At 35.2% G+C, this 25390-nt stretch overlaps 1 protein-coding gene across 2 annotated transcripts in view; it reads left to right on the top strand.

Annotated features, from left to right (window-relative positions):
- APP (amyloid beta precursor protein) overlaps positions 1-25390 on the top strand; it is a 97325-nt gene that overhangs the window by 14351 nt on the left and 57584 nt on the right. For both annotated transcript variants that reach the window (XM_026700635.2, XM_087937533.1), the window contains exon 2: positions 19080-19247. In XM_026700635.2, the coding sequence (XP_026556420.1) occupies positions 19080-19247 (168 nt within the window). The remainder of the gene's footprint in view (positions 1-19079; positions 19248-25390) is intronic.

Below are 25390 nucleotides of genomic sequence, written 5' to 3'. Positions count from 1 at the left end.
CATAGTTTGGCATGTGGATCACTTTTTAGTTGACATTGGTTTCTGATTTTAAGATAATATGAAAAAACTTAAAATTTTCCCAATAAAAAATAGTATAATGTGTTATTACAAAAATGTCAAGAAATGAGGGTTTTCTTCAAGTGTAGGGTTCATTCATATACATATATTATGTGTAATTATTCCTTTATGAACACAGAAACATAAAAATGTAGTGCAGCATTGCTTGCCATTAAAAAAGTCTGCTATTTTCCATTTTATTAATGCCATAATTTAAAAATAATTTATGAAGATAATACAGACATTGATTCATTCTTGAGGTGCATTCTAGTTTTGTAAAAAAAAAGTTTTGGTGTGTTGAAATATTATAGCTTTGTTCACTGAATATAGAAAAATTTGTCCTCTTTTTATATCTGAGGTGTGCATAAAGTCTAAACTCTTTGGATACATAAATTGTTTAGCCCATATTTGCAATGTCTGAACAAATTATTTGATTAAACTTGCAAATATATTAATATAACAAAATATTCTCCACTTGGAAATAAAAAGAATATTGCAAGTGGAGGCATATGCGTACTTGTTTTTATTACAGAATATAGTAATGCCTCCAAGAAACCATCTGCTTGAGAATGGCACTTCAAGGGGGAAAAAAACTCTTCCTGCTGTTTCTGCACCTGGTCAGGTATAATTGTACTGTAAAGCATCTTCAGCTTACATTTTCAGGTCAGATACAGACCTGAAACAAGCTGTTTCTTAGTACTTACTTTTTATGCACAAAAGAATTCTCAATAAAATACACTTGTATGTTAATACTTACATGTACAATTATTGCTTTCCTAAACTTAATAGCCATCCTTGTCTGAATTTCTCCTCCAAAGTAAAGGAGTTCTGTGATGTTACATATGGTGCAGACTGATAATTAGACAGCAGTATCTTGAGGGGGGAAATCCACTTTGTATGGTAATGCTAACTATATTTAAAGGGGTTTCTTAAAACATTTCTTATGCTTTGGTATTTAAATCTTAGTATCTTCAGCATGCTTAGTTTCTCTTTAAAAAGTAGAACTAAATAATGCATATTTTTTTAGATTTCTACATGGCATAATCAAGTGTCATGTGTGAGTGAATCTGGGGGAAGGAGTTGTATTGCAGTTAGGGTTATTTTATAGAAGATAGTATGTTTGGACTGGAGGTATATTCTCTGAACTGAATATAGATTGAATTAAAATTGGATTCTTTGAATTCATTATAATTAGTTGGTCATGATATCTCATCACTTTCAATTGTCAGAAAATATATGATGTTCATCCTTTTATATCTTCATATGATTCATATTTAATAAAAGGCATAGTCTTCTATGATGGAAATTAAGCAACAAAATCCTGGAAGAAGGAAATGACAAACAACTTCAGGTTCGATATTGCTATCAAGAAAATGTCCACATCCACATAATCATCAGTAGTTGTGTTTCAGTCAGGAGAATCTTTTATCTTTTTAATATTGCATATCAAATGGGAAAACCATTTACATTATCAAAGGCGTAGTGAGCATATTACACAGGCAGACTAACACAATCTAAGGCGTTGTTATATTTCTAATGTCCTTTTAATCATGCTGTACGCAATGTTAGTTGTTTATTATAATAGGTAAAACTTTACATTTCCGTACTAGCTCTTTTTCTTTTTAAGAAGTCTTATTATACTTGCCTGCATTGCTGCTTAAGTAGAAGAGAGACAATTGGCATGTAAGAATTTATCCTATGTGGTGTTGTCTGGTAAATTCTACAGACAATCCCATTTGTTTAGATTCCTGAAACTTTTATTATGTCATGTTCCAGGAATTAGGACATGGAAAAAAATGTTTGATGATTTTGTAATTCCTGTTACCTAGTCATTAATTTTAGAGGCCATAGAATCTGGAAGTAATTGTTTTAGATTTTTGCCTGCATTTGATACTACAAGTGTAACTTTTGGTTATTTTGTTTTTCAATTAAAATTTGAATAAACTTTGAATAAAAATAATGGCTGCCCATCTCTAGCTTATTTTTAATACTGTTTATATGCTAATTAGTAGCTTCTTTAATACAGTGTTTAAACATTGATGAGAGATAAATCACAGTATCTACCTTTTTAAATATGGGGAATTATACTTCATTTCTGGGGTTCCACTTCAGGACCTAGGAGTGGTATTGATGGTAATACAGTGATCACTGGAATACATGAGGTTGAAGGAGGTTTTGAGGGTAAACACAATACTGGATACTGAATGCTATCAATAGGTTATGATTTATAATGCTTCTTTCCTTCATTTTTATCACTATAATCCAAGGAGATCAGCAGAAAATAAACTTGAGTTCCAGATAGGAAGCTGAAGGCCAGGGAGGAAAATGGAAAAAGACACAAAACCTTTCTACTTTGTTTCTAATAAATGTATTCTTAAGAGATCTTAAATGAAAAAATATATAAAAGAAATTTGGAGAACCAGTGGGGAGAACCATTTTTAAAACAAAAATTGATTCATTAAAAATATGGGGTACAATTGATAATAGCCTTACCAATGAGTTTTATACCAAAGTTGGAGTGTTGGAATGTGTCTTCCATAGTTTCTAGAGATATATAAAAAAGTAGAAGAGCTGGAATTAGATGCAAATGTATAACTTCTTACAGACTTTTTGCCCTTGTTTATTCTGTAGAACAGATGAACAGAGAGAATGTGAATTTTTCCAGAGTATTATTAAGTTGCTTTCTGCTATAAAAGTCTCGATCAATCCTTATTGTGGGAAAGAATATGCAACTTAATTTTTGAATAGTATACTCCATTTGCCAGAAAGAATGGATTTTTCAAGGAATATGGGAGTAATTTATATGTTCCATTACCAATAAAGGAGAATATTCGTAGCTCAGGGTTGAAATAAGGGGTCCTTGGTGCTCTCTGAGCTTGCTCGTTTTCTTGCAAACGTTTCATTACCCTAACTAGGTAACATCATCCTGTTAGTAAAGAGTGCTTTTGCTGTTTGCTATATGTTGCATTTCTATCCTGTTCCCAACTTTAATCCTCAATTCAAAGTGACCTCTAAAATGACATTTTTAGTCATTTGAGAATAACTGAGTGGTGTGAAACAGCTTTAATGTTATTTAATCAGTTTGGCAAGATGTACACAATACACCCTAGTTTTGAACATTGATTAATGCCTAATGAAATTCATAACCTTCTGGAAGGACTTGGCAGACATTAAAAAATTGTGTTCTGCTGATAAAGTATAAGGACAGATCATATCTTAAAAGCTGTCTTGACTACCCAACTGCCTTAAGACAGCTAATAAGAAGCAGAGTTGTCCTTTCATTTGGTACTCACTTCTGTTGACTTGATATTTTATTCTGATATTAATCCAAAATGTGACCTAGATATCTAGAGCACCTATAAAAAGAGAAGAGTTGTTTCAAATTAAGCATGCATTATGTGTAATTAACCAATCAATTCGATAAAAATGCTATAAAAATAAAAGTTAAAATCAGTTGTATGTATTACACTTTTTATTGCTCTTTTTGGTAATTGTAGTTATCTAATTTTGCTTTTTATAATTGCTGGTGCTTAAAATTGTTGTCAGTTGCCAAGAGTCATGTTCTGAGAAGGGGATATGGATAATAAGTCTTTCGAATAAATAAATTTGAACTTGTGGTAGCTATCACATAGCCCCAACTCCCTCTGAAACCATATTCTACATATGAATTTAAACTGCTCTAATATTCTCTGTGATCCTTTCCCTTTCTATAATCTTACAAAAGTGTCAAAATCACAAAGCTTACATAGTTGGACATAATAACATTCATTGTTGCATTCAATAATGCCAGTTTATCTGCAATGCAGATGTCTTTTGAAATAATAGCAGGAGAAAATATTAAGCTATTGTTCTCCATTATAAGAATGAGCTGAAGTAAGGCAAGTTTCTGAGAAAAAGATTGAAAATATTACATAATATTAATATTTACATTAATCACAATTTAGTGCAAGGGCAGGCTGCTTGATGCCCTTAATTTAATTTGTTAAGAATTTGACCTAATTTCACAAGGTCTGTGCAAGCAGGTTAATTCAGACCACAGGCTACAAGTGTTTCTCTTTTCTCTACAACATGTTGTTTGGGAGTGACAAAAGACAGTGTTAGGAAGGAAAACAGAATGCAGAAGAGAAGGAAAAGAGAAGGAAAAGTGCATCAGAAAACAGATTTCTGTTCCTTGTTAAGCTCCATCCAACATGTATTTCTTGTAGCACACCTTGTTAGTTACCAGGATGCTTATTCTTATTTACTGCATTATATTACTGTGACAAATAATATAAACAAACTCATTTCATCACTCATTGTTTTAACATGGCTATATAATTAAGATTAACCATAGTTTGTATGGCAAGATAACTGGTAGCTAAATGCAAATGAAAGTTTCTCACCTTTGTGGTCATACCAAAAGGGAAGAACAAAAAGATTACAAACTTAGGACTCATTTTGATTCCCTTCTATAAAGCAAAACAATAGTTTAGCATTACAGGTCCTAACATGGCACCTGTCACGTCATCTCCTATAGCATCCATGGACAGCTCCCAGGCTTCAAGCCTCCCTTGTTTCTTTAAAGATACTTTTGATGAGGAAATTTAATGGAAAGTTTGTTGCAAGTTTGTTTAGCTTAACCATAATAGCTATTTTGAAGAAAGCTTTTGAACTCCACATCTATCTCAGAGATTTCCCTGCGACAACGTGTTTCCAAAGTAGGGAGCCCAGATTTAGCATTCCTTCTGAACTAGCCTACTGCTTGACTTATCTTCCATCTGGCTACTACAAGCTGCCAGCATGGAAACGAGTGGTGTAAACTATGCTGTAGTTAGTGAGCATTTCTTTGTGAAAGGAATGAAAACTTCCTTTAAAGAGGCACATTAAGAAGCTAGCCTTAGACCTAGATCAGGGGTGTCAAACACGCATCATCGCAGCAGCATCACATAACATAGTGGGACTTTTTCCCCCTTTGCTAAACTGGGTGAGGGCGTGGCCAGTGTGTGACGCATCTGACCCGCAGGCCACAAGTTTGACAGCCCTGACCTAGATGATCATTGCCCTGCCTACATCTATTGTTTGGGGGAGAAGATGATCAAAATAGTGATGGGTAGTGGCTACAAAGGGCTGTGGAAGTTGTGGATTATCTGGAGTCTTTTTGGTTAGCATTCACCCCCAAACAGGGAACTGAAATTATGTATATCATTTCAGTGGTTGGTTTATGGCAGGATTTAGACAACCCTCTTTGTCCTGCTAGTTATCTCAGGGCATCTCTCAATCATGATATCTTTCTTACAGATACCAGGTTGAGAGTAAAAAGTAATGTTTTGTGGTAGTTCCAGTTTTTCCTAATTAAGTGGTTTTAGCCAGAAGGAATACAAGAGGGCAGGCAGGGGCTTTAGACAAATGGGAGGGGTGTTAAAACTTGTACATTGATATCATATTAAGTCTGCTCATCAGTTATTTTAATACAAAAACCAAAATGCAGATAAGCCTTGCACTAACTTGCAACAATGAAGGTTATACAAGAGTGTTGTACAAAGTAATTCTGCTATATCCTTAAGCAGTAGATACCTTTAAAGCAGAAGTGCATAACCAATGGATAACCAGTCCACTATTAGGCAGAGGGGTATATTGAATTTTGAGTTGTAATTTGGATATCAGACAGTAAGGCACATTCGAAACAAACACAGCATTGGATTTAAATTATAGTATAATATAGAAATAAATAGAAGTGGTTATTTGTATCTAATTATACAGTTGTACATTTCTATCCCAGGCTGTGGGGGAGATACTGTGAGATACTAATACCACTCTATAAAGCCTTAGTAAGACCACACCTAGAGTACTTCATCCAATTTTGGTCACCACATTATAAAAAAGATGCTGAGACTCTAGAAAAAGTAGAGAGAAGAGCAACCAGGATGATTAGGGACTGGAGACTAAAACATATGAAGAACGGTTACAGGAACTGGCCATGGCTAGTCTAGTGAAGAGAAGGACCAGGGGAGACATGACAGCAGTCTTCCAATATTTGAGGGGCTGCCACAGAGAGGAAGGGGTCAAACTATTTCTAAAGCACCTGTAGTCCAGACAAGGAATAATGGATGGAAACTAAACAAGGAGAGATTTAACCTGGAAATAAGGAGAAACTTTCTGACAGTGAGAAGAATCAACCAATGGAACAGCTTGCCCTCGGAAGTTGTGGGAGCACCATCACTTGAGACCTTCAAGAAGAGATTGGACTGCCGTTTTTCAGAAATGGTGTAGGGTTTCATGCTTGGGCGGGTGTGTGTGGACTAGATGACCTATAAGGTCCCTTCCAACTCTGATTATCTGTTATCTGAGATTGTGTAGATGCCTTCTTAGGGCCTCCTGGCTGTTGGACTAGATGGGAGAGAACAGCTGACCTTGAACCTCATAGGTTGAAGTTACTGTTGATTCATTAGGACTCTGTGGTCTTCACAGTTACCCACAGTTATGGGTAGTGCGTACCTATCAAGGAGCAGGTTTCTTGAGGGGGGCGGGGAGGTCCTCATAGTTCTTGTTCCTAAGCCCTAGCTAAAGGAGCAACATTTGGCTTAGGCTGGTGTAGCAGGTGTTGCTTTACCTAGAGCAAGAGAACTTTGCAACAGTATCTTTGGAACACTACCCAACTAGAGTACTTAATGCACTTTAGTTGAAATTGCAGTTAAACACTAATTAGAAATTACATTTGGGTTGCCAGCATTGTGAGCATGTTATATTGATTGTTTTCTAGGCCTAATTTAAGGTGCTGGATTTCTTTTGTAATGCCATTTTTTATATTGATACCTGAATGCTTCAGGACTGATTAACTCAGTCACTATCAACTAATCAAGTTGATCAACCAGGGAAAACCTTCTATTAATCCACTACTTCGGAGAGGTTCTGGGGTCTGAAGTGAGGGAATGCTGCTTTTCTGTATCTGTGTCAACACTGTCGAGTGTAGAACAAATACCCTGAAGATGTTTTGTTTTGTTGTTTTTGAATTTTTAAAGTCTGAGCTGTTTCAGATAACCTTCCTCTGATTTGTTGTTGCCACCTTTATCTTCACACTGGGTTTATTTTTAAAAAAATATTATTGTATTTTTTATCTGTGTACTCTGCATGTTTTAAATTGTATTTTCTCTATGTAAGCCACTAGAATAATTTTGATTATGGCAACATAGAAATATGTTTAATAATAAGCAATAAAATAATTTACATACATTGAAAGAAAATATTGCTCAAGGATGGATGTAAATTGTTCCTGGTTGATTTTTTAAATGTCTACTGTAAAATGAAGAAAATGGATTATTTTTTTACTAAGACAGTATATGGTCTACAGTTAATAACATGTTAAGCCAATATTTCTGAATCTAGCAGCTTTAAATTCTTTTAAGACTTTAATTCCTAGGATTCCCCAGACAGCATTATTCTTAAAAAGTTAAAGAAGGCTGAATTATATATGAAAGCTGAAAACCCATGTGGTTTTTTATTGAAAAAAAAATTAAACCCAAAATATCCACTAGAAAGCCTTTATTTTCTCTTTTCTTCCGAGTCTAGAAGGGAAGCATATTTTGGAGGGAAATGATTTCATCTTCCTAAAACACACAAAATGAATGCATAATGGTTCTTTTTTTTTTTTTGCACCAGTTATTTCAGTAAAAGGCCCAAGTGAAACTAATTACAATCCACAAAAGTATGGTAATTGCAGTATGAAAAGTTAGTTTTATTATCCTAGCTTTGTACAGGCAAATTTATGGGACTTGAGAAGGTAACAGCAATATAATCAAATTCTATTTAATTAACTAATGATTTAACAATACACAAATACATGTGTACCCATGCGCACAAATGTATCCCTCATCATTTTTCAGATGGCTGATTTCATTGTTTATTTAAGATGGGGCAGAGTTCCAAGATCACAGTATAATGCCACCCATATTATATGTGGTCTTGAATTAAATCCCTATAAACTCTTGTTGGAGAACTTAAGTAAGTAGCTCAGAAAACCAAGATTATATTCTTCCTTTCATCTATGTTCCACTTTTAAGTATGAATTCTTATTTATGAAGATAATAGAAATAACAATTCTAAGACACAACTGGAAGTATGTTGAAAGAAAAATCTGTTGTGAACATATGAGCTAATCATTCCTGCCTTCTTTAGGCTGACGTATAACACCAAGCTTGCAACATTTCATTTTTCCCTCTTTTACTGGCACTGGGCTTAATTAATCAAAACCTCACTCACCCATATGGAGAATTAAATACTGATTGTGCTCTAAAAAGAAATAAGAGTAATAAAAAGGCAACCAGGGATTTACAAATAAGCTCACTTGGATGAATGAATGAATGATGAATGAATAGGATAGCATTACATGAAAAATAGCTTAAAATAATTGAACCTTCTCCAGTGAAAGCATGTGGATAATCAATGGTGTTATACATTTAATAAAGGAAAAGACTATTCTTGGTCTAAAAACTTAAATGTAACCTAACTTTTTTCTCAAAAGAACTGTTAGTTGAATCTAATATGACAAAGCATGCTGCCTGGTTTTAGGTAGGAGGTGATCTTTGTAAAAACTGCCCACCATTTTATTAGTCTATCATAAGCAAAACTACAGGACAGCTGTTTAAATGTGTTGTATCAAATGGGCAACAAAATATTTGGCATAAGCTACAGGATGTGCGTGTTATATGATCATGTAGTTCAACATCTGATCTGGATGTATCCATATCATCAACAGGACTTCTGCAACTCTTCAAATGTGCAGTGTTAATGTAGCCTTAGAAAAATACTGAAAACATGTTGAATGAGAACAGTGTTGCTTGAGAATGATGTTAATATTAAACTTATATACATGAGTCAGTAGCAATCAACTCTTCCACCTTCCAATGATGCATGCCTACTAGTATCAAATCAGTGGGAGGGAATATATCAGTCTGAAGTTATATATACCATCAAAATAAATGCAAACTCCCATGAAGACATTAAATGGAAAGTTTGTATTCTGTTATTTTGAAGAGAACAGAGGTGTCAAACTCGATTTCATTGAGGACCACAACAGGATTGTATTTTACCTTGGAGAGCTGTGGTGACCAAATACCCAGGTTGGGTATTTGACACAGGCTCAAGATGCATTTTTCCCCTTTGATGAGGGATACATTTGTGTGCATGGGTACACATGCATCTGTGTATTGTTAAATCAAACTTCCTGAATTCTCTTAAATACTGCTAATCAGTTAACTAAATAGAATTTGATTATATTGCTGTTACCTTCTCAAGTCCCATAAATTTGCCTGTACAAAGCTAGCATTCAAAACAGCTATTCTAGACAAAGGGAGATTTACTTTCTGGCACAAATAGTCTCAATTCCATAATATAGAGATTAAAAACATATAGAGTCCCAGCTATTATGGGGCTTGATTTTTTTATATAGGAGCAGATCTGAATATGTGCATAATATTGTCAGAACAGAGATGTTCAAAAACCTAATGTGAATTAAGACAACGTAAACAAAATCCATGGTATTATATTTATACTGACTGGGTTGAATGATAAATTAACATTTAGAGCCTTAAAATACTTTTAAACAAAAACAATTCATTTCTCTTTAATTTATCCTTATCTTCTTTTTTGTCTTCTTTAATTCGTCTGCTTTATTTATGGCATTTCTCCATTCCCAAATAACAAAGGGGTACACTCTTTGTTATTGCTTGGCCAATATCAGCTCAGGTTTCCCTTTCTGTTGATTCCTTTTGGACTATGGCTGCTTCCTCATTAGATCTTAATGAGAGCATAGCAAAACATGATTGGCGATTTAGGCACTGGAACAAACTTTTTCTATTCATATCTTTGCTCTCAAAAGTTTCAATTGAACATTACATAGTTTGGAACAAACACATACATCTCTTTCAGTAACAACTTTTTCTTAATTTCTTCCATGTATCCTCTTTTCCCACCTATCCGTTTTTTAATATACTTGGAATTGGTCTTTTTCAATAAAGGCATTTTATCAGACAAGGCTAAATTATGGTATTCTTTAAATGCTGTTGAACTCCGTGGGTTTTTTGTGCATATTAAATGAATGGCTGTGTGGCAATATCCTTTCACCATCTAAACTAAGGAAATATAGCTACATGTTTTGACAGGTAAGGTATGAAAAGCAAACAATGGTAAGGAAGTGAAATCTCTAGAGAAAATAAATGAACATCTATCAACAGTGATCAAAGCCTGGAATACTCTACTTGACTCTATGGTTTCTTCCTCAAACCCCCAAAACTTTAACCTTAGACTGTCTACTGTTGACCTCACCCCATTTCTAAGAGGGCTTTAAGGTGTGCATAAGCACACCAATGTGCGTACCATCCCTGTCCTAAAGTTCCCTTTATTTGTATCCATTTCATTTATTAATAATCATGTTTATACTTATACCTGTTATCTAATACAGGGGTCGCCAACCTTTTGGACCTCAGGGACCAACAAATTCATAATTTTAAATCCTGTGGACCACTGATATGAATTTTGACTGACGGTGTCTTGCTGATGTTGGTGGGTAAGTCGGTCTCATATTCCGGAGCTGCAGTAGTCACAGTGGTAGTTATCCCGGAGCAGCTGCTCCTCCACCCAGGTGCACCGCCCTGCCATGGACTGGAGGAGCTGCTCCGGGATGACCAAAGGGCCAGTCTTGTGACTACTGCAGCTCTGGAATATGGGCCTGACTTTCCACCAATGTCAGCAAGCCACTCTGGGCAGATTTCCTTCTCCTGCCATTGGTCTTACCTTCCAGTTCCAGCTCGCATGGCTCTATTCAAGGTAAGGTTTGCACTTGGATGAAGGGTGGGGCCAGCGGGTGGGCGGGCCATGTGGGTTGAAGAGGAGTTGTGTTCCTGCACAGTCTGGATTAATTGCTTTTTAGGGAGTGCTTTGTGGGGGGGGGGGACATTTCTCTGAGGACCACCAAATTTTTCTCACGGACCACCAGTGGTCCCCAGCCCACCAGTTGGCAACCCCTGATCTAATACCGTGTTTCTCATATAATAAGGCTGGGTCTTATTTTTTTTTGAGCGCCAAAAAAATGAGGGGGGGTGACTTAATTCCCCCGCTTGCATCTTCAGGCGGGCGGCGACGGCTTGGATGTTGACCTCGGCATTGGTGGGGCACTTCGTATCGGGGTCAACGCAGGCAGCACCATATCCGGGTGTGCAACAAAAGTACTTCCTAATGGCAAGCCCCCCCCACCACCATTCCCCCCATTTTGCATGTTTTAATATGGGGCTTAATTTCATTTCATGCCTATAAAACATGCTGGGACTTCCTATTGGGGGAGGCCGTATTGTTGGAGAAACAGGGTAAATGCTCGACAAAATAAATAAATAAATAAATAAATCTAAAGAAACAAAATTTATCAAGGATTACAAAGGAGCAGAGACAAATTATGGGCAGATCTACAACAATACAGAAGTTTCTAAAGCCATATAAAGGATTAAAATAGGAAAGTAACCTATACCAGATGGAGTATCAAAAACACTATTTTTGCTGGATTCCTTGCTAGCCATTGAGGATGTGCGCAATATGGAAGAACTGTTTATTTTGAGCTTGGAAAAAAGATATTCCAGAAACCTGCTGGGCTGTTTTAGATCAACCATGGATTTGCAGAATAGAAACTTCAAACATTTTTATTAATAGTTTGGGATAAAACAAAATTGTAAGGCTGATGCGTGTTGCACCCTTTCTCCCTCCTTTTTACAGCAGTTCCCAGTATGAACACACTGTATTGACTCACCAGCTTCTTTTCTGAGAAAATGATGCACTCATCTTCTGATGCATCCTTTTTCTCTTTTGCTTCAGTGGTGAGGACCTAGAGAAGGATATCTCATCAGCTCACCTGCTGTCTCTTCTTCCTGCATTGGAAATAGGCCACGTTCCAGAATGAATTGATTAATCATTCACGTCAGGCAGCAAAAAAAAATCAAACCAGCTAAGGAAAGGAAAGGCAGGAGGAAGTCACTGGAAAGAAACTATTTTACTTGACTACTTGCCAGAATTAAAGGCATCAAGCCCATTTGTTAAATGAATCTCAACATCATTTCTTTATAGAACATGTTTTGAAGAAAAGTATTTATTTTAGCATGCTATTTTCGGTGTGCGAAGGTCTCATTTTGGGGAGTGGTTCAGGAAAAATGTGAGATATGTGAAATCCAAAATACAGTATATTGCACAGGCTTGAGACTTTTTCCAGCTACAGAGTAATGGCTCAGTAAAATATAATCCATATACAATTCAAGGTCCCTGAGGCATACTGACTTTGTGTTAATGGTCAACCATAGGATAGCCTTATGACAATTTGACAATTATGACAATTTGTTGAGCAAACATTTGAAGATACAATGGTTTTTAACGAAAGACATAGAACCCATGACCAAAGTCACTCCCGTTGTAGTGCCCCCACAGGTACTTATTGTGATCTGGGCACATGGCAGCCCATTTTTATTTGCAACTGGTTGGCAGGTGCCCTGCAATTATGTGACCACCATTTGGAATCTTCCCTACCAGCTTCCCTAGAAAGTCAGTGGTCCTGGGGAAGGTTGCAAGCTTCTACTACTGCCTTGCAAGCTTCTAACTGCCTGCCAAGAGAATACCCTCTAGTCTCAGGGGCTGGCTAGAAAAAGTCTAGCAAAACAGTTGAATTTTATGATTGCATCATTTAGCAACAAAAATTCCACTCCCAATTTTGGACAAAAGTTAAAGACTATCTATAATGCAGTTGCCTATGGTGGGGAGTTTTGGCATATAGACAAAGCCTTCATATGATAGTACAGAGACTAATCCTAGTACTGAAGACTGGCTCAAAGAGTACTCTACTACTATTCTACTATGCAATATTCTACTATTGAAGACTGGTTCTTCAATAATACTTCCAGAACAAGTTGTAGAAATTCATTGTTCTTTCCATACAGGAGCATCACTGGACTAGGGAGTTGTAAACCAAAGTTCATAGTTCCATGTATGAAATAGGTTATTGTTTCTGGCTGGTTTTACACATTGTTCTAAGTCATAATGCAATTGGTTTGGTTTTGTCTTGGATTAGAAACTTGTGTGAAATCAACTATTGTGACTTGCAGTGGTTGTTTTTATTCTATATGCACATCGAAGATTCTTGATTTGGTTCTTTGGAATGCAGCTTTCAGGCTTTCAAAAAATGCCTCATTTTCATCCTACATAATTTATTTATATATTGTATTGCTATCTTCATTTGTATCGATTTTAATTCGGCATTCAACACAATAATTCCTCACCATTTGGTGAAGAAACTGGACCTATTAGTTTTTAATACACCTTTATGTAATTTGGATATTGGATTTCCTTATTGATAGGCCCCAGTTTGTGTGAGTTGGAAGAAGTGTCTCCAACTCCATCACTTTGACTACAAGTTGTGTCTTGAGTCCGCTACTGTTCACCTTGATGACGTATGACTGCTGTGCCAAATCTGCTATAAATCATATTGTGAAGTATGTGGATGACATGGCATTGGTGGATCTTATCTGGGACGACGATGAAGATACATATAGGGAAGAGGTGAAGGCTCTGGTGGACTGGTGCTATAAAAGTTAACCTGGTTCTAAATGTTAATGAAACAAAGGAGATCATCGTAGTTTCTAGAAAGAGCCAGCATAGTCATACTCCATTTAGCATCAATGATGCAGCTGTAGAGGTGTCAACAGTATTAAGTACCTGGACGTGCAGATAACTAATAATCTGAACTGGTCTCTCCACATGTCATATTTAGTGAAGCACGCAAACTAGTGTCTGTATTTCCTGCGTTGGATGAGCAGAGCACATCTTTCTCTTTCTCTCCTGGCTACTTTTTACAGAGGCACAAGTGAGAGCATTTTAACTAACAGCATCACTGTTTGGTTTGGTGGCTGCAGTGCCTCAGAGAGAGAAAGTCCTTTCAGAGAGTGGTAAGGATAGCCGAGAAGATTATAGGCAGCTTGTTTTCTGTCATTGAAGATACTGCTTATAGACGCTATGTGCTTAGAGCTCAAAGCATTGTTAGAGATCCCACAGTTTCAGTAGCTCCCCTCTGGGAGGAAGTTTCGAAGTATTTTTAGCAGGACTACCAGAGTCTGTAACAGCTTTGTTCCCTATGCCAGCTGTCTGGTAAACTTGCAAGATTTGTTTCTCTCACCATGTACATGTATACATCCAAACTAAACTGTGTTGTTACTCTGTGTCATATAATATTTGTGGGTATATTTGTATTTATTTGTTTGTTTGTTTTGTCATGTTTATGTAGTGTGATGTTCATCTATCATGTTCGAAGAGGACCTTGACATCTAATGGGTTGTGGGCTGTGTAGTGTATGTTAGAGGTGGAGACCCTTTGAAAGCTGTATGCAATGAAATTTCATTTTAATGTATGCCTATTAGTGTACATTCAAAGTGACAATAAAGTTATTCTGTGTCTCTAAGTTCTAAGTATTCTTGGATAAATCTGTTTGAAATCCTTTTAACAAGTCATCAGGAAGAAAAAAATGTGACTTTCTTTTGATTCTGCTGTTGCTGCACAGGAAACAAGTGATACAATTTTTCCTTTTGCTACTGTAATAGGGTTATTTTAAGAAGTGCACAACTAATCTCTTTTGAAGCAGCCTTATAGATTGTTTGCCTGCTGAATACAAACCAGTTCTTCATTAACAAATAAGAGATAAATTTGCATAACCATTCTTTTAAATAATCTGTTCTCTAATGGAATTGCTATCTTTAGCAATCTTGCTCAAGGAGATAAGGATAAGAAATTCCTACATCATAACATAATTCTTCAGCTAGGGCAGATATGAATATATTCATTGTTTTCCAATTTATATATCTTGTTCTCTGGTAATAATATTGGGAGGAAGTCAAATAACCTTAATCATTTTGCTTATTTTTAACATACTTTATAGTTTACTGCTTGGGGAAATTGATATGTAGCTTATTTATGATGAAAACCTAAGCAGGTAAGAATGAGGCTGTGAAACTCATAAGCAATTACATTCAAGTAAATATGTGTAGTAATACATCACAAAATTACACATTTTAAATGGAAGTATAATTACAAGGGTAACATAAATATTTCTCAATTAATTTGGATGTTAATCATCAAATAATAATTGAAAGCTAAATGGTTATGACAGGATTCTGACAATGCTTTAATTAATTCATCTCGAGCCAAGTTTCAAAAGAAATCCGATTATTTATTAGGAGCAACATGTCGGCACTTTCCCCAAGTGCAGTTGGCTATCCCCTATGTAATTTACTGTTTACCTATGACCCTGTTTTCCCCATCCTCCCAGGATGTGTCATAAATCACATTCTCCAACAAAGCATTTTTGCGGGCTATGGAAAACACTCCTCTCTGGCTGGGCTTGGTAACTTGAGACACAATCTGGCAAAAGTTATGCATGGAATGTGCTTCTGATCATAGCAATGAACTGCTCCATCAGATCCTCCCCTTCTTATGGCACTCAAGAGCAAACCAGGAATGCTTTACAAGTTGACAGGTTACTTGTTATAACAACAGTATTATTTTTCTTTTGGTTAATTGAATTGTTAAAACAAGTCTTGAACACAGAGTGGCTATTTCATAGCACTAAGAACTGGCTGCCATTTCCTAATTAAGTATTCAGTATATTTACTATTCCACATCAGTTGTGTTGAGTTAAATGTTTGCTGTCATGTGGTTATCTAAATGCAATTATTGGACATTTTAAGTTGTGCAGAAGATATATATTTGCACATCTTAATGTGCAAATGTTTCCTTATGTAACTCTTATATTCCAGTTTTCTTTGTTTACAGGTATTGATAACTGATGACAGTGTGACATTTCAGTTTTAATCTCATTACAGAATGAAACAGCATTTTACTATCAATATTTCTATGTCATGCAGGAAAAAAACCACATTAGCTGCTGTTTTTAAAGAAGGCCTGAATGTAATTTAACTCTGTAAATTGATAACAGAAATGTTTTCTCATAGGCATATTTCCCCCTTGTTTGTATACTGAACATTATTTCCTTACTCTGAGGTGATTGTAGGTATAAGCATTTTTCTTATTATATTCTTAATAACAGTTTAGCAATCATTCTACCATTTTATTTCTCTGCTTAACCACCTAATTAGATATCTTGAATTGGTTATATTTATTATACATGTCCTTGTATAGTGGTGTTTATTGGAATTTAATATCTAATAATATGTACGTGAGAGAAAACAATGGCATCAAGTATATTAGTGCCTTCCACTGCTGCATGATCAATTATCACTCATTAACTGTGTATATGAGATAAAAAGTTCTGTGAGGTTTTTCTTTTTAAAAATTAAAGTGATGTTTTAATATCTGTTTTATGCATTGTTGACATAGATCCAAATCTGTAATAGTATGTGGGAATGACCAGTAGAGGATGAGATTCTGCTTAGGCAACAATTAGACAAAAGAGGGAGGAGCCTGCAATTGCTTAACAGTCAGAGGAAAAAAAAACACTTAGAAAGGATCTGCCCTAAATAATTACACTGATAAGAGACAGTGGGAGGTTTGCACTTTCAGATTTTCAAGATTCTGTTAATGAAGGCTTTCAATAAAGTAGGTCATCTGGTCCTACTTCCTTTCTGGTTTGCCTGGGAGGGCTGACAAGAACAAAGCATACATATCTATTACTTTCAATGTATTGTTGTATTACTGGGTACAAAACAAAGCACTTGTTAGATGCGTGTCTTCTGAATGTTTCAAGCTACAATTTGAGTACGCTTCAATCAGTAGAACTACCAGTGATGTGGTATGAGCATTGGAGACCAAAATATCTGAAATGTATCAAATTGCTGTAAGGAGTCTCTTTAGCAGTTTTTAATACTAGGAATTTGAGATAGCATAGGGATAATATTAAAATAGTCTGCTTATTTTTTGTTATCTATATGTCTCGTCTATCTATCTATCTATCTATCTATCTATCTATCTATCTATCTATCTATCTATCTGCTCATCTCATGTGCGCAGCTTACAATCAACAATTAAAACAATACCACAGATATTTACTTTAAAAATATGTATAAACAAGATAATTAAAATAAGATTATGGGAGTACACTATTCTAAATACAACCATTGCCTAGACTTTCCAAGGGATAACAGGGATGCAGTAACCTCATCTCTGGGTTCAGTTGTAGAGAAAGAAATCTAACAAATAAAATTTCAGGTGTGAACACTATACTATGTATGAGTGCTAACTATTTGTGTATCCAAGCAGGGCATACAAACATGACAATTTTATTGCTAATAATATGCACACATATACATAATTAGATACAATATAGGATAAGTCTTACATGTTATAGAAATTGTTTCTATCAATCTTTACTTTTTTATGACAGCAATTTAACATAGACCCTCCATCCACACTGCACACTTTTTGGGATGGTGTAGTAGTTAATCAAAGAAAAATGTTTGTGTACATTAAAGAAAAACATGAATTACACTTTCTCATTTCATTGTTTTCATAAGGCATGTGTCTAGCACATGCCCAAGTCATTTTTTTCTCAGGGGTCTCCCAAAAGTAGAACAGCTTAGCCCCAACTATTTATTCTTGTGTAAATATGGTTCTTTAGGAAAGCATTTAGAGATGCTGGGACATACTTTTTGTTTTATTTTCCATAAAATACACAAAAAGGCAGAACGATTGTTTCCATTTCCTAATATTATCAATTTTAGAAAAAGAAGTTATTAGCGAACTAGGATATTTCTGCCCTCCATTAGCTACCAGAATGCCCTTTTCCACTAATTCTACAACATCTGAACATAGTGTTCATGTTTGGAGAGCCAATTTGGTTCTGGGTATATAAACATGTTTTTGTTAGCTTTGGAAGCCATATTAGTACCAGACCATTCCATACTGCCACATTCTTGAGCCTGGGAAAATGGAGTTTTCTGGAATGCTGACAGTTTCCTTTTACTAAGTTATAAATGGATGAACTTTTATAACATTCCCAGGGCTCCTGAAGGCTTCCTGACAGGATCAGATACAGTGTACAAGAAAAAAAAACAAAAACAGAATGCTGCCTTTTAAATGCTTGAAGTATTAAGTACTGGACATCTTGATAGTAATCAATGTTTTAAGAAGATTAAAGATAAGCTGATAAAGATCTAGGTGTCATAGGCCAACTCTGATTAGACAAATTGATGTGAAACCAGAATAAAAAAAATTCAACATTTTAAAATATGATTTTAACTTGGATAAATGATAAACAATATGCAAATAAAATTTAAAAATACATAAAATGGACTTGATGGGAACTAGAAGTGGTTATTGTGTTTTGATTTTTGAAAAAACAGTTTTGATTCACATTGTGAAATAATATTGAAGGCACATTGAAGGAAATTGTAAGGAAATAGGCTACAGAAATTTCCTTTTTGTATGTATACTACAGTTTAATTCCAGACAAGTATTAATGAAATTAATATTTTTCCTGTCCTGCTGCCAATAAATATACTATTTGAAATATTTTTAAAGATGCCATTACAAAACCAAATACAGCCTGGTTGTTGTTTCCACACAACATGCTTAATCAAACAATAAACAAACTGTAAGGGTACTGTTGATGTACCCTTATCAACTTGATAAATAAACTTTATGCAAATAGTAATAGATACGAGATTACGAGTCTATATCTAACCCCTATACACAAAGGGAGTAATATTTTGCCTTTACCTTTTTTAAAAAAAGAACACTGAGTGTTTCAATTATATGGAACTGCTGTACGATGTGAGCTCACAGATTTTTTTTCTCAGTCTAATCTAGTTTCCTCTGCTGTGTAAATTCTACTAGGAAATTATCTTTACAATGTAACTCAGAAGGAGGATATGTCCTTCACTGCAAATATACTCCACAATTCACAATCTGAAATTTGCTCTTGCTTAAAATCTCTTAATATGAATTTTATACCCTATCAATTGTGTTCACTTAAGATTGTGATTGAAAATAATATTATCTATATCTGCTTCCAGGTGCCTACTGATGGAAATGCTGGCCTGTTGGCAGAACCTCAAGTAGCCATGTTTTGTGGCAAATCGAATATGCATATGAATGTTCAAAATGGAAAATGGGAATCTGATCCTTCTGGAACTAAGAGCTGCATTGCAACAAAAGAAGGGATTTTACAGTATTGCCAGCAAGTAAGATTCTTTTTTAACATGCACTTTTAAAAACATTTTTAGTACCAGATACCAAGGATGCAAATCTTCATCCAGCTTTTAAAGTGAAATATTCTGATATCTTGTCTCTCAGAATAAGATTTGATGATAATGGTACTCATATCTCTTTTAAAGAGTGCGTTTGTCTTTAATCTTGTTCCATATTATGTCCTGTATCACCAAGGGACTGGGAGAAAACATTTCTCATTATTATAATAGATGCCGCATTTCCTCAGTTTCTCTGTGTGAACAGTTGATTGGCTCTGTAATACTTACTTTTGGTAGAAAAGATAAAAGAAAAAGTGAATTATTGTCACATATATATCTGTGATGCTTGGTTATGGCATTGAAATAGCAAATGATTTTGGTGGCCATTTACACACCTCTTTCAAAGAAGAACAATTATTTGTCTTATGAAATGGAATATTAATAGTTGTTTGGCTTATTAGAATGTTAAAATGTTTCTCCTTAGAAGAATTCGGATGTTCAGATCATTATTTTAACACTGACTTTTGTCATAACATGTAACCAAGGTCTTTTGATTATATGAAGCAGCCAAAGTATTTGATGAATACTTCTTAAAAGTAAAACTGAAAAACAGCAAGATGTCTCCAGCCTTGCAGAATAGGCAGAATATGAATATGTTACCATTGAGTTTGAAATCCACATACTTCAATCCTTTCCCTTCCCCCCCATCACAATCTATTCTCACATCATCTTATAAATACATATGATACAGAAGCTGTGGTATTGCTTAAAGGCCTCGTTAGAACTGGTCAGAGACGAACTCTTTAATTGATGAAGAATCTGCTGCAAAAAGAAATATAGTGTTTGTTACAGATCAGTCTGCGATTCATTTTTGTTTCATTCCTTCTCTTTTCTCCTTTTTGGGGGTGGGGTGGAAAAGACACCTAAGAGGCCAAATATATAGACAGTCTTAAAAAAGGTTGTCTGTTCCATTTTAAAATGAAACAATATGTCAAATAATGAAAATGGATGCCTTTGGAAAGCATCAATGTGGTTGCTACACAAAATGCAGAGCAGTCTCCAATTTGGTGACTTAAAAATTATTTAGATCTTTCAACCGTTATCTCATTATGCAGGGCCTATGGCACCTAGAATGATAGTTAAATCCTACTTTATTATTAATGTAACAAGTTGATTCTGCCCATCAAAATCTATGCCGCAGATTAGTATAAGTCTTCATATTTCCTGTTTGTCAAAAGCAATATAATAGTAAAGCTGAGTTTAACTTTGGGAGAAAAAAATGTCTGCTCTTTATTATCAGCAGAAAAATCCCCATGACACTATATTTTCTCTGAGACATTGACTTAACTTTCTAATATGGATAAACTATGCTAATATAGCTTACAGTTTTATTGGATAGGTAGAGACCAAAATTGTAATAATAATAATAATAATAATAATAATAATAATAATAATAATAATAATAATAATAATAATAATAATAAGATGATGATGATGATGATGATGAAATATAGGCTTTAATTTATTTAATATGTTGCACTGAACTGATAAAGAATCTGCTGGAAAAAGAAATATATAAAGGACTGCTTTTAGACTACTGAGTGGAGTATATTTGAACACTTGGAACTGCAAGAATTCATTGACACCTTAGTCTCATATATCAAAATGTGCATGGATAATGTAATAGTGAACAAGTGCATCAGAATTTATGGTAATTGCAAACCCTGGATGTCAGTAGAGGTACGGACACTTCTGAGAGCCTGGAATTCCACCTTTAAGGCAGGTGACAGAGCTAAATACAATGAGACCTGGGCAAATCTGTGGAGAGGCATCAAGGTAGCTAAACAAAAATATAAACAAAAGTTGGAGAGCCATCTAGCAGACAATAACTGAAGGCAGGTGTGGCAGGGACTGCAGCACCTAACCAACTATAAGGGCAATATGATGAAGGCAGTTAACTCCAACTCCTTGTTGGTAGAGGAGTTGAACACCTTTGTCCTCTATGAAGTCAAGAGATCTGACCCTGTAGCCCCAGCCCACCAGCCCTCCAACTCCCAGCCACTCACCTTGCCTGAACACCAAGTGAGAGATATATTGAAGGCAGTGGATTCCAATAAAGATGGAGTGCTGGGGTTAGTGGTAAAAATCTGTGCTGACCAACTATCAGAATCCTTACAAGGATCTTCCTGCAAATGGCCAGTGTTCCATCATGTCTGAAAGCAGCCACTGTTATTCCAGTCCTGAAGAAAACAGCAATAAACAGCCTAAATGACTATAGACCCATTGCACTAACGCCTGTAGTGATGAAGTGCTTCTAGAGACTGGTTCCTCAACACCTCAGGTCATGCCTTTCATCTAACTTCAACCAATATCAGTTTACCTACAGAGGAAATAGGTCGATAGGCAATGCCATTGCTACTTCCCTACATTCTGTAATAAGTCAGCTAGAGAAACCTGGGAACTATATCAGAATGCTTTTCATAGATTACAGCTCAGCTTTTAACACCATTTTGCCGGACATCTCATCAAAAAGTTGACTGATTGAATTTCGCTTCTCTCACCTGTGATTGGATTAAAGACTTTCTGATGGACTAGCCACAAACAGTGAGAGCTGGGTCTTTCATAACCTCCTCCCTGAAGCTCAGCATTGGCTCTCCTCAGGGCTGTGTGCTCAGTCCCTACTTATACTTGTTGTATACCTACGACTGCATATCTTCTGATCCATGTAATATGATAATAAAGTTTGCAGATGATACCACCATACTGGGTCTTATTACAGAAAGAGATGAATTGGCATACAGAAAAGAAGTCCAGAAATTATTCACATCATGCTCAGAAAACAACTTGCATCTAAACACCAGCAAGACGAAGGAGATAGTGTTAGACTTCCGGAAGCAAAGAGAGGAACCTACATCAAGGGGAGAGGGTCTCTTCTTTCAAATTTCTGGGAGTCCACCTTAGCCAAGATCTCACCTGGAAAAATGACACAATCCAGGTGGTCAGTAAAGCTCAACAGACTCTATTTCCTTAGGGTCTTGGGGAAAAATCAGGTGGAACAATGACTGATGACTTCTATGATAGAAAGCGTCCTTACTTATTGTGTTATGGTAGGGTATGCCGGCTTGACAGCCACGGAAAGAAAGGCATTACATAGGGTGATGAGCACAGCACAAAAAATTATGGGCGGTTAGCTGGATCTAAAATTAATCGCTGGGGTCACAAATTGGATAGACACTGTAGTATTATTAATAGCCACATAGTTGCAAATAATGGGAAATTGGTAAACAGTAGAGGTATAATGCAATTTCTTGATAAATATTTAAAAGCAAGCTTCTCTTTAATATCAGAGTAGGAAAAGGAGGAAGACAGTTTTGGGGGCTGGGAGTCATTCAATGTTTGTGGGCAGTTATGTCTCAGAGGTCACTTATATATTTGGAAAGTGCTGAAATTGGTTGATTTTCAGGATTTTATTTCAATTGTTTTATGGCTTACAATACACTTTTCAGGTATTCCCATGAGGAATTAATAAGGAGCAGTAAAATCCAGTTAAAGGGAACTATTATATTAACATAGAACAAGCATTTTCCATGGCCATTAGAAGAATGGCCAAATATTAATTAACTCAGAAAAGTCCTGAGCTTCAATTTAGAATTGGCTAACAAGTAAGCCAGTTTCTAAATATGGGATTATGTGCTTGGAGAGCCAATATTTGCAATTAAGCCCAGTGCAAAATTAAGCTCAGTTTTAGCAATTTGGATCAGTAGCAATTCTGAGGGTCATAGAAAGTGGACATAGACATAGCTTTTCTACCTAAAACATGCTTATTCACAAGAAGTCCAGTAATCTATCCTGGATCTCAAATATTTGAGGCTAAAATTCTATTTATTTTATCATTATATAATAAACTGCATTTTATTCTATTCAGAGTGTCAGGGCTAGGAGGTTTTTCCTAAATATGACCGGAGTAGATTGAGTGGAGGCAGGATGGAAATTTTTAGAACCGTTTGTAAATATAATCTCAACTGCAGTAGCAGAAACTCTTTCTCCAAAGATTTTGGAGGAGGTCTGAATAATAAAAAGTTGAAGTCTTTATTTTATTTTTATATAAAACACACACACACACACACACACACACACACACATATATACACATACTCAGATACTGTTTTGAAAATATGTTAATAAAAATATACTATAGATACAGACATTACCAAATGTATAAATACATACATTATACATTATGTATAAGTACATATATGAACATACAGTACATATAGTATTGCACAGTGTTATACATACATTATATGCACAGTATGTATACATGCGTTATAACTATATTATGCATTATACATCCATGTTACATTATACATTTATTATAATCCACACATTATATATACATTGTTGCATTATAATACCTTAAACACCCATTCATTATATGTTACATTATATATAATACATTATGTACACATACTTTTTTTTTACAACCCTGTAATGCCTTTCATCAGTGTGGGGTTGGGGTGACTGAATGAAGCTGAGTGTTACATGTTTACCTTATGTATTATATCTGTAATGGAGATATACATAGGTTACAGTATACATACAAGTGACATTATAAACTATTGGGTTTTGAAGTGACTTATAAAATTCAGCCTTCATTTATAATCATAAAGGAAAAATGGATCATTAGTGTTATTGTTCATTCTAAACATTGCAGTTAGATGAGGAAGAAAGGCAATTTGAGAAAAAAAACAAAATAAACAGTGTGTATTTAAATAAACTAGTAATAAAAGCATTAATTTAAAAGGTAAATTTATACAATAAGCTGTGTTCTGTTTCTTGAAGGTAACACAGGTTTCCTCTCCCTTGCCAAAAACTATTTATATAATTTCAGTCAAGGGTCTTCCCAATCTTTCATTTGAAATTTGGAGCCATATAATAGGAACTAAATCTAAGTTGTAGTAGGTGTTATACCACTGCCCATTCCTAAAATAGCTGACACAGTGTCATAGCCAAGAATAATTAAATAATAATAACAATAAAATTGGGTTGTGTGTATGTCCTGGAGATTTGAAGGGAGAAACCGTGTTAGACTCCTAGACCAATTTAATTAGTATCAACTTTATACAGCCAGCTGGTGAAGGAGCTATAGGCACATGCTGTGTTGCACTCCTGTGTATTCCAGAGCATTGCTCTTCAGTCAAATTGAAAACAATCCACATCCTTTCATTTTATTTATTGTATGACCAACATATTACCATAATATAAGCATGATATTAACATAATGTAAATATGGCCTAATAGAACTGATTACAACTAAAAGAGAAGTTCCGAAAATTAATGCTGAAAAACAAAATATTGGATAGAATATTTGTTATGTGTCCAGACCACTTTTATAACTTCTGTGCATTTTATTACCAATAGTTATAATTAACAATGTACACAGGAGAGCACTGTGATTGCCAATAATTAGTCTGTATGACTAATGGGAACTGTTTAAAGCACCATAAACTCAACAAATTACTTAGTAGTATTGTGTTAATTACTGTTACAGAGTGAGCTATGTTTGATGTTAATCCTAAACCATTGTTAACCTGTCTACCTATCCAAATAGTTATACAGAGTGATATATATTATTTCAGTGTATTTCTGGTGAAATTTGATATAGCTCTGTATACATTTCCTGAATGGGAGAAGAAACTTTTGAATTACAGGTTGCCAATTATTTTGCATTTCTCCAAATTCCTTTGAGGTAGTTTCTAAAGTAATTTATGGTATGCAAGTTCTTTATTTTCCAGTTCTTTGTTTGTACAGCAAGTTTTAGAGAAGAATGAAGAATTTAGAATTCCTGCATGTTCTTTGACTATTTTCAATCTGTAGCTCTTTGGTATCACTTCTCTTCCTTTGTCCAAAACTCCAGATGTCATAGATACTTATAAGCCTTAGCAAAAATCTAGACCAAAATTAACTTATCAGCATGAAGTCCCCCACCAATTTTCCAGGTTAAAACTCTATGTGATTAATAGGCAACAACTAGCAGTATGGGTTTAGCAATATCTTGGAAGGATATAGACAACATAATGAATAATAAAAGCATGCAGTTGCTAGGACAATATGCCCTTCTGTCCAGCTCCTGGCTA

The sequence above is a fragment of the Pseudonaja textilis genome, chromosome 7 (genome assembly GCF_049901715.1).
Source record: "Pseudonaja textilis isolate UNSWEBS1 chromosome 7, rPseTex1.2, whole genome shotgun sequence".
In the NCBI taxonomy this organism is placed as follows: domain Eukaryota; kingdom Metazoa; phylum Chordata; class Lepidosauria; order Squamata; family Elapidae; genus Pseudonaja; species Pseudonaja textilis.
Note: the sequence above shows the minus strand (reverse complement) of the source record. Positions and strands in the feature narration are given on the sequence as shown.